Source organism: Chrysochloris asiatica, unplaced genomic scaffold (genome assembly GCF_000296735.1).
Source record: "Chrysochloris asiatica unplaced genomic scaffold, ChrAsi1.0 scaffold00205, whole genome shotgun sequence".
In the NCBI taxonomy this organism is placed as follows: domain Eukaryota; kingdom Metazoa; phylum Chordata; class Mammalia; order Afrosoricida; family Chrysochloridae; genus Chrysochloris; species Chrysochloris asiatica.
The window spans coordinates 3,894,540-3,911,534 of NW_006408723.1; the positions used below are offsets into that span (position 1 = coordinate 3,894,540).

Consider the following 16,995-nt stretch of genomic DNA (forward strand, 5'->3'; position numbering starts at 1 on the left):
TATCACATTTATCTGTGGATTTTCAAAGGCTCCAGTGTATTAATTTAATATATATACCTGAATATTAAGATGAAAGCAATTTTCCATTAACTGCCAGTGGCCTCATTTGTTACACTCAGCCCTAGAGGGCCTCGAACCTCTGACTAGTCTTACACGGTCTGCAACACAAAGTCCCAGAGTAATTATTAGATTTTATCAGTTTATCCCAGATTTTATCAGTTTCTCTGAGTCTTATTATTTCATTTAAATCCCAGTGCTTAAAGTAAGTAAATAGCCATTTAGTACTGGAAAATGTTAAGAGCAGGTGAGTTTTCTTCTTACGTATCCGGATACTTGTTTTTGTTAAGTGCCCTGGAGTCATTTGCACCTCATCGCTACCCTATATAGGGTTTCCAAGGAGCGACTAGTGTGATTCAGACTGACCTTGATTATCCTACAGTGCTTGACCTATACAGCTACACCAGGACTCCATGTTAGGTATAAAATATTTAATAAAGGAATTTCTGTTCCACAAGTTAGAATTCTTCTGTTTTTGTTTAAGTCTAAAAATCAGACCTTGGGTGACAGTCCTGATGATCTACTTCTGAAAGGCCACAGCCTTGAAATCCCTCCAGAGCAGCACATTGCATACAGGGGGTGGCTATTGTTGCCATCACATCCGTTTTGACTCATAGCGACCTTGCGTAAGGGTTCTTAGGAATGGCAGGTGCATATGCACTGCTGACCTTGTGGTCCAAAGTCCAGTACTGTAGGATCAGCACTGGACTGCTTCTTGATGGCAACTAACAACAAAAACTCATGTCAGATACATTTATTTTTAGTATTTGTTCAGGTGGTGATGGATGAAGGAAGAATGTCATTGGTTTACCAATAATTATCATTGTAATCCTAATGATTTTTATAGGAGTGCTGGTGACGCCATAGGATAAGTACTGGACTACTAACCACAAGGTTGACAGTTCAAATCCATGAACCACTCTGCAGTAGAAAGATGAAGCTTTCTGTTCCCATAAAGATTTACAACCCTGGAAACCCTGTATAGCAGGGATGGGGAAACCAAAATTTATAACATCATTTGAACTTCAAAATTAGCCTGTTATATTTGATCAAACATTTAATTAACTCACCTGCAATGTGAAGACTGGCGTCCTGGTGTGGCGCTGTGGGTTGATGTGCTGGACCACAGAGTCAGTTTGAACCACAAGGCTGGTGGTGCAAGCTCACCAGCCATTCCTCGGAAACCCTATTCAGGTCACTATGGAGTGGAACTGACTCAATAGCACTTAACAACAACAACAGTGTGATGGCTGGAACAGTGATTTCCAAATGATTTCACGGGCCAGATATTCCCCATCCCTGCTATATAGGGTTACTCTGAGTTGGAATGCAATGGCACCTAACAACAATGATTTTTATAGTTACATTGGAAGTTTACATAATCAACCTAAAAGTATGCTTTTGTTGCTCAATCTACTTGTATGTTGAAGATTACCAGCCTATGCCTTTGAATATTTGTATTCTAAAATACAGTGGGCATTCTACATGATTAAAAGAACATAAAGTGAATAGACTCAATATGACTGAAGGTTGCGGGCATAGAGCATTGGCTGTGTGCTCTGTGGGAGTGAGTGGAGATTAGGGGTGATGGGATGACAGAAATTTGCAGCCCTGGGACTTGTTTAGTGAGAAAGCTTCAGCTTTTTTTTCAACATACGGTTTTCTTTTTTGACTGTAGGTTTTGTTTTGTTTTTCTTCTTTTAAAGAATATGATTTTTTTTAACCCCTCACTGCTAATAAAATGGTAGAACAATATAATGCTTTAGGTAGATGAAATTAAATATTATGCATTTGTTGTTAAGAGCTGTTGAGTCGGTTCCAGTTCATAGCAACCCTATATAGGGTTTCCAAGGAGCAACCTGGTGGTTCACTGTTGATTGCTTATCCTATAGTGCCACACCAAGACTCCAGTAGTAGTTATAGTTCCTGAGTAATTTTTGGATTTTACCATTTTATCCTGGTGTGGCACTTAAGAATAAGTCCCTAACTGCAGTGTCATTTGTTCAAACCTACCAGCCGCTCCTCAGAAACCCTCTATAGGATCACTATGAGTCAGAACCAGTTCAGCGGCACTTAACAACAACATCATTGACCCTCAGGACTCTTTTCTTACTTTTTGTATCCTTCCTCCCCATGCACCTACTCTCCATTGCTCCAATTTAAGACCGATGATTGTATGTTATACTTATGGGGGGGGGGGGGTTCCACATGTTTTCTTTCTAATAATAATTTTTACTCTTGTAGTTTTCCAGACTATTTCCAGTTAAATTCTAAATTCTTTAAACAAAATTACTTAAATTCTTTTTCATTTAAAAAAGTTGTGTGTTATAAATTTCGTTTTGCCTTTTTTAAAGTGTGGGGAGGAAGGCCACAGTTTTGTGCCACTGAGAGCCTGAATGAGAGTGTGCTTTCCCTGCAGGTCTCTGCCACCTTTGCCGCCAGCCTGGTCAGTAGCCCAGCCATTGGAGCATACCTGTCTGCCAGCTATGGAGACAGTCTTGTCGTGCTGGTGGCCACAGTGGTAGCTCTTTTGGACATCTGCTTCATCATACTGGCTGTTCCAGAGTCTCTGCCAGAGAAAATGAGACCAGTTTCCTGGGGAAGTCAGATTTCATGGAAACAAGCAGACCCTTTTGCGGTAAATAAAAGCCATACGTTCCTAATTATTTTCCTAAGCCATGCAAATTAAAGAACAGTTCTATAATCTCAAGGATTCTTTTTTTTTCCCAGTAGAAATAATTTGAAAAAGTTCTGTTGCAAATAAAGGAACTGGGCACCAGTTGAGGGAGTCTGGGCACTAAGAAATAAATAGAATTGGTACTTTTTTAGTCTAGCTTGTGACTTAAGGGAGAAACAATGTCCAGCTATTTCTTATTGAGGGTTTGGAAAAGAAGTCTTTGTTTTGCATGGCTTTTTCATTCATTGTTAACAAAATAAATAAAGGCATTTGAAATGTTCATTTTTATTTCCTTTAAATCAAAAGTGATTTAAAAGAAATCCTTTTTGGTCTGACTAAAAAGTACTTTAACCTTTTAGTAGACATCCATTTTAACCAGGTGTTTTGAACTTGTATTTTGCAGAATAGATTATTTTTTTACAAAAATTTTCTTTGTATGTTTTTAGGGGGGAGGGGGAGATGTCAACTAACAGCTAGGAAAAGTACTTAGTATTACTGCCTATCCCCACCAGCCAACTCATATCATCAGAAAATCCTTTTGTAAAAGCCCTCTCAGGGCATGGCAGTAGCAGGGAGGGAGGGTAGGGGTGGGGATCCATGGTGCCATTGCCTGCTCTAGTGATGGCACCATGTCAGACAGTTGGAAGACGTGTTGGCAGAAGCCCCACTGTAAAACAGAAATGTGGCTTACTTTTCAGGGCTGTTATAAAGATTTCAGTGAACATTGTGTATAAATTGTGTTGTCTAGAATCCAGTATGTGATAAGGTGTCAATAGATATTAGATAGTCTGGCTATTCATAGTATAAAGAGACCGTTGTTATAACCTTAAAGACACCATAGCACTCACTTGAAAAACCCAAACAAACATGCTGCCATCAAGTTGATTCTGACTTGTAGTGACTCTAGCAATTTTCTAGGCTGTACATTTTTACTGGCAAAAAGCCTCATCTGGTGAATTTGAACTGCCTACCTTGCAGTTTTACAGACCATTGCTTATCCTTTAACATCACCAAGACTCCTTGCAGCACTCGTTGTTGTTGTTGTTGTTGTGAAGTGCCGTGGAGTCGGTTCCGACCCATAGCGACCCTGAGGTTTCCAAGGCTGCAAATCTTTACGGGAACAGAAAGCCTCATCTTTCTTCCGCAGAATAGCTGGTAGTTTCAAACAGCTGACCCTGAGGCCCGCAGCCCAATACGTAACTACTACACTACCAGAGTTCCTTCGTCCTTAGATATTCAGCAATTCTGTGTGGAAAGAATATAAGGATTTTTAGACAACTTTTAATATTTAAAAAGTTGTTATTGGACAAAGGCTTAACTCTTGGTTTTACTGACCCCATGAGTAGAGCATACTTATTGTTTACCAGTTTTACAGGCGAAAAATAATGGGAGTTGTTGTTTGTTGTTAAGTGCCGTCGAGTCAGTTCTGACCCATAGCGACCCTCTATGGGTTTCCAAGGAGCAGCTGGTGAGCTTGAACTGCCGACCTTGCAGTTGAAACAGCTTTCCAGTCTGGTACATTAACCTATAGTGCCACACCAGGACTCCAAAATAATGGAGCAGTAATCTTTTAAAGAATACAGTGAATTTGTATGTAATAAAAGCTATGTGTTGATTATGGCTTTAAATAAGTTATTTATTTAAAGTTATTTATTTAGACTCCACAAATGTGGTGGAGTTTACAGGGACAACATTATGAAAACTTAGCCATTACTAAACACCCTGAGGAAATGAGTCACTGGACCTTGGGGGCTCAGGACCATTGTTTCAGGAGGCACCATGCTCGGTTGGCATAGCATACATAGTCTTCTAAAGTAATCACTTACATCCGACTTTGGCAAGTAGCCACTGAGGTCTTAAAAAACTCATCAGTGGCCATCTAAGATGCGAGCATTGGTCTCTCGCTGTCCAGAAGAAAGAAGAGTGATGAAAATTGAAGACATTTGGACACAATTAGTCCAGTGGACCAATGAACCCCATGAGTATCAGTCTCCATGACCCTGAGACCAGGTAAATTAGATGATGCCTGGTTACCATTACCAACTGCTCTAAAAGGGACCACATTAGAAGGTCCTGGATGGAGTGTAAGAAAATGTGGAATGAAACTCAGTCATAAAAAGGACCAGATTTTCTGGTCTGATAAGACTGGTGGAGGGCTTCCGGTTCTGCTCACAGCCAGAAAAGTCAGGTAGGGGAAAGCACTGGTGAGAAAGGAGGGGGATCTCATGAAGGAAACGTTCATATACCAGACCCACGGCTTTTAAACTATCATAAGATCTAGTATTTCAGTCTCCTGAACTCGCATTTTTGAGAAATCACACTGCTAAGGAAAAAGAAAGGCGCGCATTTTGGGACTCTCGCCTGCGGGACCGCAGGTTGCTCCTGCAACTGAGAGTTTAGAGGGCGAGGCTAAGGCCAGCCCATTTGGAAAGTTCAGAAAGCGGTGTTTCCAGCAGAAGGAAAAAAAGGGGTTTCTGGACAAAAAAAAGCTCCCCCCCAAAATCTCCCTGCCCTGGCTTGAGATCTAATAAAAGTCAGACAGAGGAAGCTCACCCATGCACAGAAAGAGGGAGAAAGGCGGCGGCTTTTTGATGTCATCCCCCACCCCCTGTCCCTGCATCTAAGCCCTCAGCCCCCACTCCTAGCTAGCAGCGGGGATCTTCCTGTGGCTGTTCTGGCGGGACAGGCAACAGAAAAAGTTAACCAAAGCCACATCCCCTCTCCAAAGTGGTGATTTCTGTCTATGCGTTTATATTACTTCTGCTTTTAGTCCTTTTGATCACGCATCCTTCCTGGAGGTGGGAATTTATCCTCCCTACGTCGCATAAGAAGCAGCAGCAATCGTGACCATATAGCCAAGCTATAAGCATACAACATATTACTTCACCGCTAAGACAAGACCCAACAACATTTGCTACACATTACAGATGAAAAGGGAAGCCCATCTCCCGACCATATTAATAATAATGATAATAAAACGATAACCATGACCAATAAGGAACAATCAACTTTATCGAAACACATCCAAAAACAGAAGTGAGCAGCTGACGCAAATGAGCTGGAGACAGAGAAAGGCTTTATAGAGGAGGAGGAGCGGGTTTTGGATATGCCTAAGAGGGAATACAGAAGAATAATATGGAAACAAATTCAAATAATCCGAAAAGGGGTTGAGGAAAATAAGGAAGAAGTAAGGAAAGCACTGCAGGAACAATCGAATAGGATTGACACAGCCATTGGAAACTATTCAAAACCTGCAAAAAGATGTCCAGGTGATCAATAGTAAGATATCAGAAATAGACAATAGGCTGAAAGGGGAAAGGAGCAAACTAGAAGAGATGGAAGCCAGAACTAATGAACTGGAAGACAAATCTCTCAATACTGCCAAGGTAGAAGAGCAAGCAGCTAAAAGGATAAAATAGTCTGGAGAGAGTCTAAGATTCATGCTGGATAACATGAAGAGGACTAATGTAAGAATTATTGGCATTCCGGAACAAGAAGAAGCAGAGAAGTCCACAGAAGAGATAGTTGAAGAGCTTCTGGAAGAAAATTTCCCTAACATCTTGAAAGATGAGAAGATAAACATTCAAGAAGCCCAGTGTACCCCAGGAAGGATAGACCTCAAAAGAAAGTCTCCAAGACATATAATAATCAAGCTCTCCAAAATGAAAGACAAGGAAAGAATATTGAAAGTGGCCAGGGAGAAGAGAAATATAACATATAAAGGCAAGCAAATAAGATTAAGCTCTGACTATTCAGAACAAACCATGCAGGCGAGAAGGCAATGGGAAGACATATACAAAGCCCTGCAAGAAAACAACTGTCAACCAAGAATCGTCTATCCAGCAAAACTATCAATCAGATATCATGGTGCGATCAAAACATTCCAGGATAAACAGAATTTGAGAGATTTTATCAAGATTGGTGGAACTCGTCAGGTCTAGAACTAAATTCAACCAAGGCTCAATTTTCAGCCAAGTAATAGATAGAGAGAACACCACTAGTGAGGGATACATAGAATGGTCAACCATTCGAGATCATACGGGCAGCATTTTTCCAGGGACAGGGTTCAGAGGGTTAGGAAAGAAGTAAAAAGGTAAACAAGAAACACAAGGAGAAAGTGAGGTAAGTGATGTAGCATTGAAAAAATTGTAGTCATTGAGATGAAATAGCTAGCATGGTTTGCTGATATAAAAATGATATGCTGTGTAGACCTTCACTCATTTCATACTAAAAAGTATAAAAAAGGAAGTTTTATTACAAATTAGAATATAAAGAGATTTTCTTAAAACATTCCAAGGGAATCTGATCTGGTTCTGTTCATAGCATTCTGAGCTGCAAGGGACATTTTCAATAGGCAGCCTCAAGGTGGCTAGCAGACAGTAATCAAAATAATATTTTCTTTCCTCTCTTCTTGTTTTGTTTTATCTTAAAAACATTTTTTTTTTAACCTTATTACACAAGGAGTTTTCAAAAAATTCGTGGAAATGGAATTAAAAGGTAAAATAGAATTTTTTTTTTAACTGCCTTTTTTGATCAAAACCATGATACCAATACCTCAGAATGTCAGCAGCATTAGTATTTGTTTGCTGGTTTTATGTACTTATCTTTCTTTCTTTTGCAGTCATTGAAGAAAGTTGGAAAAGATTCTACCGTTTTACTAATCTGCATCACCGTGTTTCTTTCATACCTTCCTGAAGCGGGACAATATTCAAGTTTTTTTCTTTATCTCAGGCAGGTAGGTAATAGTTACTTAGTAGTCTTTGAACTTGACTAAGATTCAAGATTGGAATCTGTCTAAAGATACTTTGAGAAAAAGAATGTAGAGAGAAAACCCGTGTAAACTTCTAGTTACAAGTGCATGTGTTCACATATCGTCAGTTATCTGTTGAATGTCACAGAGAGCTAGGTTTGCCTCAGGGATGCCCTTGATCTGGTTCTGGTCACAATTAGCTTTCTGAGTTGAAAGGGACATCTTCAGCAAGCAACACTATTCAAGTGCTAGCTCAGTTGCTGTTTTAGACGTTAAGGTGGCTAGCAGACAGTAATCAAAATATCATTTCCCACTCTTTGTTCTCATTTTAAAAAGTTTTACATCGTTTTGGGAAACAAAATAGGCACTTGACTTAAGGCAATTAAATAACAAAAGTTATCTTTCCTAACTTGTTCAAGTCTCTGGAATTGTTTGGAGAGCTTTCCATTGCAATACTGCATGGTCTTTAAACTAGTTTGACTATTAATTTTGTGTGTGTGTGTGTGTGTGTGTATACATTACACACACCAAGGCTTTGCATTGTAATACTTCATGGTCTTTAAACTAGCTTGACTATTAATTACATATATATATATATATATATATATAATTAATAATGTATTATTGATGATACTATAACCTTAAACCCACCAAAGACTTTGCATTGCAATACTGCATGGTCGTCTTTTACTGATTAAACTAGGAGGAGATGTACTCCCCCACAATGGGGTACTCCAATTTCCTGAGTTGATATTGTTAGATGCTGTCAAGTTGGTTTGGACTCATCATGACCCTGTGTACAACAGAATGAAACACTGCCATCCTCACAGTTCTTGCCATGCTTGAGGCCATTGCTGCTACTACTATGTCAGTTCATTTCCTTGGAGGTCTTCTGTTTTCACTGATTCTCCACTTTACCAAGCATGATGTCCTTCTTCAGGACTGGTCTCTCCTGATACAGTGTCTGAAATGTGAGAGACAAAAAGTTTCACCATCCTGGTCTCTAAGGATGTTATTTTTTGGTCCAGTTTGAGAATTTTTGTTTATGTACATTGAGGTGCAATTCATACTGAAGGATGTGTAGTGTTTGATCTTCATCATTAAGTATTTTAAATCGTATTTGCTTCCAGCAGACAAGGTTGTATCATCTGTATATTACAGGTTGTTAATGAGTCTTTTTCCAATCCTGATGACATGTTTTTCATAAAATCCATCTTGGATTATTTGCTCAGTGTACAAATTAAGTATGGTAAAAGAATAAAACCCTGGTACATACCTTTCCTGCTTTCGAACTATTCAATGCCCCCTTGTTTTGTTCGAATGCCTGCCTCTTAGTCTATTTATAGGTTCCTCATGAGCACAATTAAGTGTTCTGGAATACCCATTTTTTGCAATGTTATTCATAGCTTGTCATGATCCACGCAGTTGAAAACCTTTGCATAGTCAGTAAATAGCAAGATACATCTGCAGTGATATTGCTAGTTCCATGTCCTCTTATGAATCTGGCTTGACTTTCTGACAATTCTGTCAAACTTATTTTTTAATTATCTTTAGCAAAATCTTATTTGTATGTGATATTAATGATACTGTTTAGTGATTTTCATAACCCATTCAGTCACCTCTCTTTGAATTGTGCACAAATATGGATCTTTTGCCATTGGTTGACCAGGTAGCTGTTTTCCACATTTCTTGGGACCCTTGTTTTTCACCAATGCCATCAGTACAGCTTGGACATCTTCCTTTAGGCTCATCAGTTTTTGATTATATACTACCTCTTGAAATGGCTGAACATCAACCATTTCTTTTTAATTCAGTGATTGTATTCCTTTCATCTTCTTTAATGTTTTCTGAGTCATTAAAAATTTTGGCATGTTGTTGTTATTCTAAAGTGCTGTGGAGTTGATTCTGACTCACAGTGACCCTATATAAGGTTTTCAAGCAGTGACTGGTGGGTTTGAGCCACTGATCTTGTACAGTGCTTATTCTACTGTGCCATAACAGCACTCCATTTTACCCATAGAATCTTTCAATATTGTAACCTGTGACTTGAATTTTTTCTTGAAGAATTTTTTGGTAATACTTGACTTTGTCTTCTCAAGGTGCTCTCTGAAATTTTCTGTTTATCTCTCATCATTTCTTACATTCACTTTAGCATTTCTATGTTGGAGAGCAAGTTTTAGAGTTTCTTCAGTCCTCCATTTTTTGTCTTTCTCTTTTTCTGTTTTGTAATGCCTTTTTGCTTTCTTCTGGTTGATGTTCTTAATTTCTTTGAATCGATCAATTCGATTGGCAGTGGGTTTGGTGGTTTTGGGGTAGTAAATATTACAGTGGGTGAATTAATGGTGTTTATATCTAAATAAAACTTATTATTTACAAATATACCTGAGAAATAATTAGTCCTTGAATAAAGCAGTGTATATTTTTAAGTTCCATTTTTTAAAAAGATTATATTTGGTTAGAGGGTAATAGAATCTTAATAATGTTTTTGTTGTTGAGTGATGTTGGGTCTGTTCCAACTCATGGTGAGCCTGTATAGGATTTTTTAGGCTATAAATCTCTGTGGGAGCAGAAAGCCTCATCTTTCTCCCATGGGCAGGTGGTGGGCTTGAACTGTTGACCTTGTTCACAGTCCAGTGCTGGTATCATTGAATTGGAGTCAGATAGAGTCCTAACTCAATTATTAGTTCATTATGTGACTTGAAGCAAGATACTTATTTTTTTAAATGAATTTAAACTTTTAAAATAAGAAATTGTCACTTTATTTAATAAACTTAGAGCTTATGGACATTTCTTAGCTGCTGAGAAGGTTAAAGAATTTAGGAATACTGCCAGTGAACTTTGATTGCTCATTAAATTTATTAGAGGAGGTTTTCAAAACATATCTTTGCCTGGTCCATAACCCCAGATATCCATTGTGATTTAATTTGTCTAGAGTGGATGCCTCCCTGCCTCCCTGCGTGCATTCCCCCTCCTCCCCCCCTACACTCGCCTTTTTCTATGCCCCACATGGTCTTAACATGCAGCAGGAGTTGAGAGTCATTAAGTTCGCTAATAAGAAAATTTTTGCATTGACTGTATCAAGAGTCAAATTACTTTCTTCATGTTCTCACCAATGCTTGATGTGTATTATACATGTCTGTTTGTGGGCTAGGGATGAAGAAAGACTTTGATACAATAGGAAAATGTTTTTTTAGAAAATAAAAGTTATTTCTGTGCTTAGCTTGTGTTCACTTACAACACTTTCCTGTATGGTGAAACCTTTGAGACCAGGAACATGACGAAATACCTTCCTTTATAGGTTTTCCACCTTTGACAGATAAGAAAAGCCTTTCCACTTTTCTATTTCTTATTTTAGTGAAAAATAGTATTAACTGTTTTTATTTTGTCTCTATTACTAATGTGCTTTCCTTCCATCCTACAGGTCATAGGTTTTGGGTCCGTGAAAATTGCAGCATTCATTGCTATGGTAGGAATTCTGTCCATTGTTGCTCAGGTGAGTAATATTTTAAGCATGCCCTTTATTTTTTGAGTTTTTGAATTTGTATCCTGAAATAGATGTGTAGTTTCATAGGTAGCCTCAACGAAATGTACAGGGACATCCCATGTACCCTTCACCCAGGTGCTGCCCCCAAACCCCATGGTAACATCATGCACCACTGTAGTATAAATCTCACATTGACACAATTCATACCAGCATCTCATTGTCCACAGAAGCATTCCATTTGTAGTATAAGCCTAGGCTGTTATTTAGTAGAAATGTAACATATCTTTTTTATTGCTTTTTAGAGTACTTATAATTCCTTTTGACTAATTCAGTCGAAAATGTGAATAATTGCAATCTGAATCCTGATATGGCAAAATTAAGTGTAACTAGGAGAATACTTTATTATTGTTTTAATATTGAAAAGTAAGTAGAAGAAAAAGCAGAGATGGAAATGCATAACTCTGCCAACCTCTGCTGTCCTTTACTGCTGCTGTTGTATACCATCAAGTAGGTTCTCACTCATAGCTTCCCTGTATAGGGTTTCTGAAGCTGTGGAACTTTACAGGAGCAGAAAGCCTTATCTTTCTCCTGTGTACTGTCCCCAGGATTAAAGAAATGTGATTAATCGGTGGATTAGGATGTACATGATGAGTAAAGAGCAATAAGTATTTTCCCATCTGTTTTGAATCTAGGACCACAAAAGAAAGGCATATGGCATTTAAATTAATCCATTGCAGTGCTTAAGTGCATTCACTCCGTCCTGTGGGATAATCAAAAGCTGTGTCCCTAAAGCAGCTTGATGAACTGAACAGAGTCTGTACAAGAACATGAGAAGGCTGGACCCTGTTGAAACTGACAAGGCTTATGGGAATGTGTCTTGGCAGAGACTTTTTATTTGAACTGTAATTGGCAAATACAAGTTATTTTAAACCTTCAAGTTGTCATGATTTTGGTTTGTTTTTCTATATTAACTCTAGTCAGTTTAGTCAGTCCAGAGTCATCTTTTAGCCCTGGTAGTGTAGTGGATTATGAGCTGAGCTGCTAACCACAACGTGAGCAGTTCAAATCTACCAGCTGCTCTGTGAAAGAAAGGGCTTTCTGCTGCCATAAAGATTTTAAAGAACTCTGGTAGCATAGTGGTTACGAGTTGGGCTGCTGCTAACGTCAAGGTCAGCAGTTTGAAACTACCAGCCGTTGCACGGGAGAAAGATGAGGCTGTCTGCTCCTCGAAAACCCTGTACAGAGTCACTATGAGTCAGAGTCGACTCCATGGTACTTAACAACAACAACAAAATCTCAAGTAGTTGTTAAGATCACATCTCTACTTTTAAAAATTATTACCAATTAGAAAAATCCCAAATATATTGTAAATGTTTTAACAGGGTTTTAGTATTCACTGGTGGTTGAATGATATGTATTTCTCTGAAGAAACAGAAACATCTCCTTCCCAATCCTGATAACTGGTGCACAACTGTTGGTAGGAGATAAAGGGTCTGGTAACCTTTTTAGTAGTGCCAGAAGAGTGCTGAGCAGATGGGAAGAGGCTAAAGGCTCTTAGCCCTAGGACCATCTGAGAGTCCTCAAAGCTCCACCCCTGTAGAACTGAATCAGACCACAAAGTGGGCCTTCGCAGGTCCTAGTTATTGGTGAACGGATCTACCTCACAGAGCCTGCCTTCAAATTTTATGTTTACATAGTTTTTCAAGATTCTTTCCTTTGTTTTGCAGACAGTCTTTCTTAGCATCTTGATGAGATCATTAGGAAATAAGAACACTGTCCTCCTTGGTTTGGGCTTCCAGATGTTCCAGTTAGCGTGGTATGGTTTTGGATCTCAGGCCTGGTAAGCCTCTTCTGTAGATTCTCATGAATAACAGACAAATGCATTTTTTAAAGAAACTCAGCCTGGTTGAATGCAATGAGAGAGACAAATGAGGGTTTTATTATGGTTGTTGCTTTATAATTCTAGGAATGTTATAGAATTGTACTCATTAGGTGTAGGCAACATTTCTGAAACCATGTAGACTTTATTATGGAGCAGTGTGGTACTGGGTTACTTGTAAAGAGTCTTTTCGTCTTACTGGGCTTTCATAAGTAATTACTTAATTTAATATGTGCCCACAGTCTTCACCCAAAGTCCTCAGTAATATTTAAACGTATTTGTCTATTTTCAGAAGCATTGCATGTAGTCAGAGCAAACATAAGATGAGGAAAAATAACTGATATGGCAGGCTGCACTACCATAATCTGCTAAATGACCTGGGTAACATAACCTTTATAAAATAAAGCATTTGAGTTAAACACTAAGATATCTTCCAAAATCATGTATGTTCTGAGACAGTTATATTTGTTGTTGTTGTTGTTGTAAAGTGTCATCGAGTCAACTCTGACTCCTAGCAACCCTGTATAGGGTTTCTGAGGAGCAGCTTGAGGGTTTGAACTCCTCACCTTGTGATTCATAGTTCATTTTTGATCCTGTAGCACCATACCAGGAGTCTGAGCCAATTATTCATAAACAAGAACAAAGGATAAATTTCTCTCTCTCGAATAAGGAGAAATAAAAAACATCTGTGGTGTTCTTTTATTATGTGGTAGCTTTCCTTATATGCCCTAGATTGCATGTCTTCATTTTAGCGTTGGAATTGGCCCTTGCTTTATGTATTTGAATGGATGGCATAATTTAGAGACAATGGAAAGCAAGAATGTATGTCAGTCACCCTTAAGGAAGTCTGGACAACCAGGACACAAGGCCAATGAGGGTTCACACTACATCTCATATTACACCTAATACTAAAGATTTACAGCCTCGGAAACCCTGTACAGGGTCACTATGAGTTGGAACCAACTCCATAGCACGTAACCACCACCACCACTAACACCTAAGAACCTTACATTGAAAAAGAACTTCGGATCGCTGGTTTTTCTGTTGATGGCACAATATATTTTTGCTTTGTGCAAGCATAGAAAATTGAGCAGCTTGAGAGCCAATGGAAGATGAGCCTTTGAAAAACACAAAGTTTTTTTTTGTTTGAAATCAGTAGGGAGAATGCAGTGTTCTGGTGTGTTCTATAGGATAAGCACTAGAGTGCTAGCCACAAGGTCAGTGGTTCAGATCCACCAGGGACTCCTTGGAAACCCTATACAGGGTCGCTATCAGTTGGGACCAACTCCACACCACTTCACAACAACAATATATAAGCAAAAGATGAACTTATAAATTTCATGTTGCTTATATCTAAAGTTTATAATAGGGAAACCAGAGAAAAGAAAGTAACTAACCCCTGAAGTAATCAATATTAATGCAGTTAATACTGTAATTAATGTAATTAATTCATATATTGTATAACCTTCCATTTTAGTAAAGAAAACTAACACAGGAAACAGAAAACATTTGTACTTTTGCCACTGATTGTCCTCTAAACATTGAGCTGCCTGGGCTTGCCTGCCCATCTTGACTGCTGCCTGTCCTATCATTGCAGGATGATGTGGGCAGCAGGGACCGTGGCTGCCATGTCCAGCATCACGTTTCCAGCAATCAGTGCCCTGGTCTCACGGAATGCAGAGTCCGATCAACAAGGTGAGCTTGCTCTCGCCCCGACTGTCTTCCTTCTTCTGCTGATATCTGCCTGTCAGAAGCCTGTGCAGCTCTGATACCTCTACAGAGCCAGAAGTGACAGCCATGTATTCCCTTCTTAACAGTCACACCTATTTATTTTGCCAGAAGGAAAAGTCAAGGGAAATGATTATCTTTCTAGTCTTTATGTTCTGTTTGGTGTTTTTTTTTTTTGATAAAGGAAACACGTATAAATTGCTACAGTTTGATGAATGTGACCCACACCTATGGATGTAGCAGCTCAAAATACCAACTGAGACAGAGGAGTCCTCACTCAGGATTCCTTCCTCAGGATTCTCAGTGGTTTGGCACTTGAAGTGGTTCTATCCATGGTGAAACATAATACAAGTAAACTTAACTCTGTGACTGGCTATATAAACAGCCAACCAATTGAAAGGATGTTTCCTTGTGGGTGAGGCCTGCTCCCAATGCAGTGGACACACAGGAAAATCTTGCTCTCTTCTCCACTGGAGACTTAGGGCTCCTGGTCTCAATCATTTCCTTCACATCAACTTCTCTTAGTATGTGGTGGTGCTGGTGATGTGCCGTTGAGCCAGTTCTGACTCATAGGGACCCAATGAGAGAAGACTCCAGTATATCTCAAGCATCACTTCTTTGTACAGGTTATCCTGCTGTTCAGAGCTCAGTCTTTTCTGTTCTGCTTCTGTGAAAAACACGGTGACATCCTCAAATGTAACTGCTTTTGGTATTTTGGGCTTCCTCTTCTCTTGATTGCAGTTAATAGCCTTAAAAGACAAACCTTTGGCCTTTTCTGTTTGAATCCATTTTTTCCGGTCTCCATATCGTCCTTGTCTTTTTTTTTTTTTTTTTTTTGTGGATTGAGTGAAAGTTTACAGGGCAGATCATCAGTTTTACATTCAACAAATCCTATACCTTGTTTCATTACAATGATTATAATCCGTTGTATGTACCGTCAGTTAACAGTATTTCTCTCTACTCACTTTAGCATTTTTTTTTTTTTTTAAACACTCAGGCATATATAATAATTTACACCACCCAAAGGGCACATTCTGCAAGTCTGCCTCCTGGCCACCATCTCTTAGTCTCTCTCTTCCCATGAATCTAGAGTCCTCAGCTGCTCTCTTTCTCCATGTCCCCATCTCTGCCTCTATCTCTGGTGTCACTGCTTCTCTGGATAAGGTATTCCACTTATGCTCTTCTCCCTTGATGGTCCTAGGGTCCTTTGTTTCTGGACTGTTTATGTTATAAAACTTCTGCCTTTACAATTGTGACAGTCACAGTTAGTCATGATAACAATTGCTATTGAATAATAAGAATCTTGTCCTATCTTAAAACCTTGTAAGCCAGTCCTTCATGCCTTTATCACCCCCTCATTTTAGGTAGCCAATGTCTAAGTCACCCATCCTTATCTACCTTGGTACAGAGGGTATAACATTGACACTTGATGTGAAGACTCCTTCCCTCTCTGTTGGTATTTAGAGTTACTGCCTCCATGAATATAGGTCAAGTTCATCAAATTGTACCAATTTACCCTTGTTTCTTTTTTCAAAAATTGTTTAGTTCTTGTTTTTTTGTTTTTTTTTTAAATCTCCTCTAGTCCAGTTCTGATTATTAAGCTATCTAGGCTAGGTCAAATGGGTACTGTATGCAAGTTTGGATGTTCTTGTGCCTCTCCCTTCACTTCATATCAGCTGGATGCTTCACTCTCAGCTATATCCCTCTGTGACTGTGTCCCTGTCCATAGGCTCAGGTGTCCCCACGTCCTTGTCTTTTGAAGCCAAAATCTTCCCCAGGCCTGCCTCTCCTTGAAGCCTTATTACCTAGTCCCTATAGATCGGAAACGATTCAACGATACTTAAAAACAAAAATACATCAAATGTGTAGTAGTCGTAGTCCACCTCAACGGCACCTCAAAGCTATACTCATATATTTTTTTAATTTAAAGTTTTTATAGTGGATTGAGTGAAAGTTTACAGGGCATATCATCAGTTTTACACTGAACAAATCATATACTTTGTTTCATTACATTGATTATAATCCCCTCCATGTACCATCAGTTAACAGTATTTCTCTCTATCCACTTTAGCTTTTTAAAAACAAACAAACAAAAAAACCTCTCAGGCATATATAATAATTTATGTCTCCAAAGGGCATCTTCTGCAAGTCTGCCTCCTGGCCACCAGCTCTTAGTCCCTCTCTTCTTAGTCCATGAATCTAGAGTCCTCAGCCACTCCCTGTCTCCATCACCGCATCTCTGCCTCCATCTCTGGCACTGCTGCTTCTCTGGATAAGGTCCCGCATTCTGCTTGTGCACTTCTCTCTTATTGGTCCTAGGGTCTCTCTTGACTGTAAGATTAACCACTCCCTTGTTTTTGTTAACAAAACTTCTACCTTTACAATTGTGACAGTTGCAATTAGTCATGATAACAATTATT

At 39.0% G+C, this 16,995-nt stretch overlaps 1 protein-coding gene across 1 annotated transcript in view; it reads left to right on the top strand.

Moving 5' to 3' along the window:
• HIATL1 (hippocampus abundant transcript-like 1) overlaps nucleotides 1-16,995 on the top strand; it is a 74,702-nt gene that overhangs the window by 51,638 nt on the left and 6,069 nt on the right. The window contains exons 5-9 of the mRNA XM_006872591.1: nucleotides 2,302-2,695; nucleotides 7,356-7,469; nucleotides 10,906-10,977; nucleotides 12,696-12,808; nucleotides 14,445-14,542. Of these exons, the coding sequence (XP_006872653.1) occupies nucleotides 2,302-2,695; nucleotides 7,356-7,469; nucleotides 10,906-10,977; nucleotides 12,696-12,808; nucleotides 14,445-14,542 (791 nt within the window). The remainder of the gene's footprint in view (nucleotides 1-2,301; nucleotides 2,696-7,355; nucleotides 7,470-10,905; nucleotides 10,978-12,695; nucleotides 12,809-14,444; nucleotides 14,543-16,995) is intronic.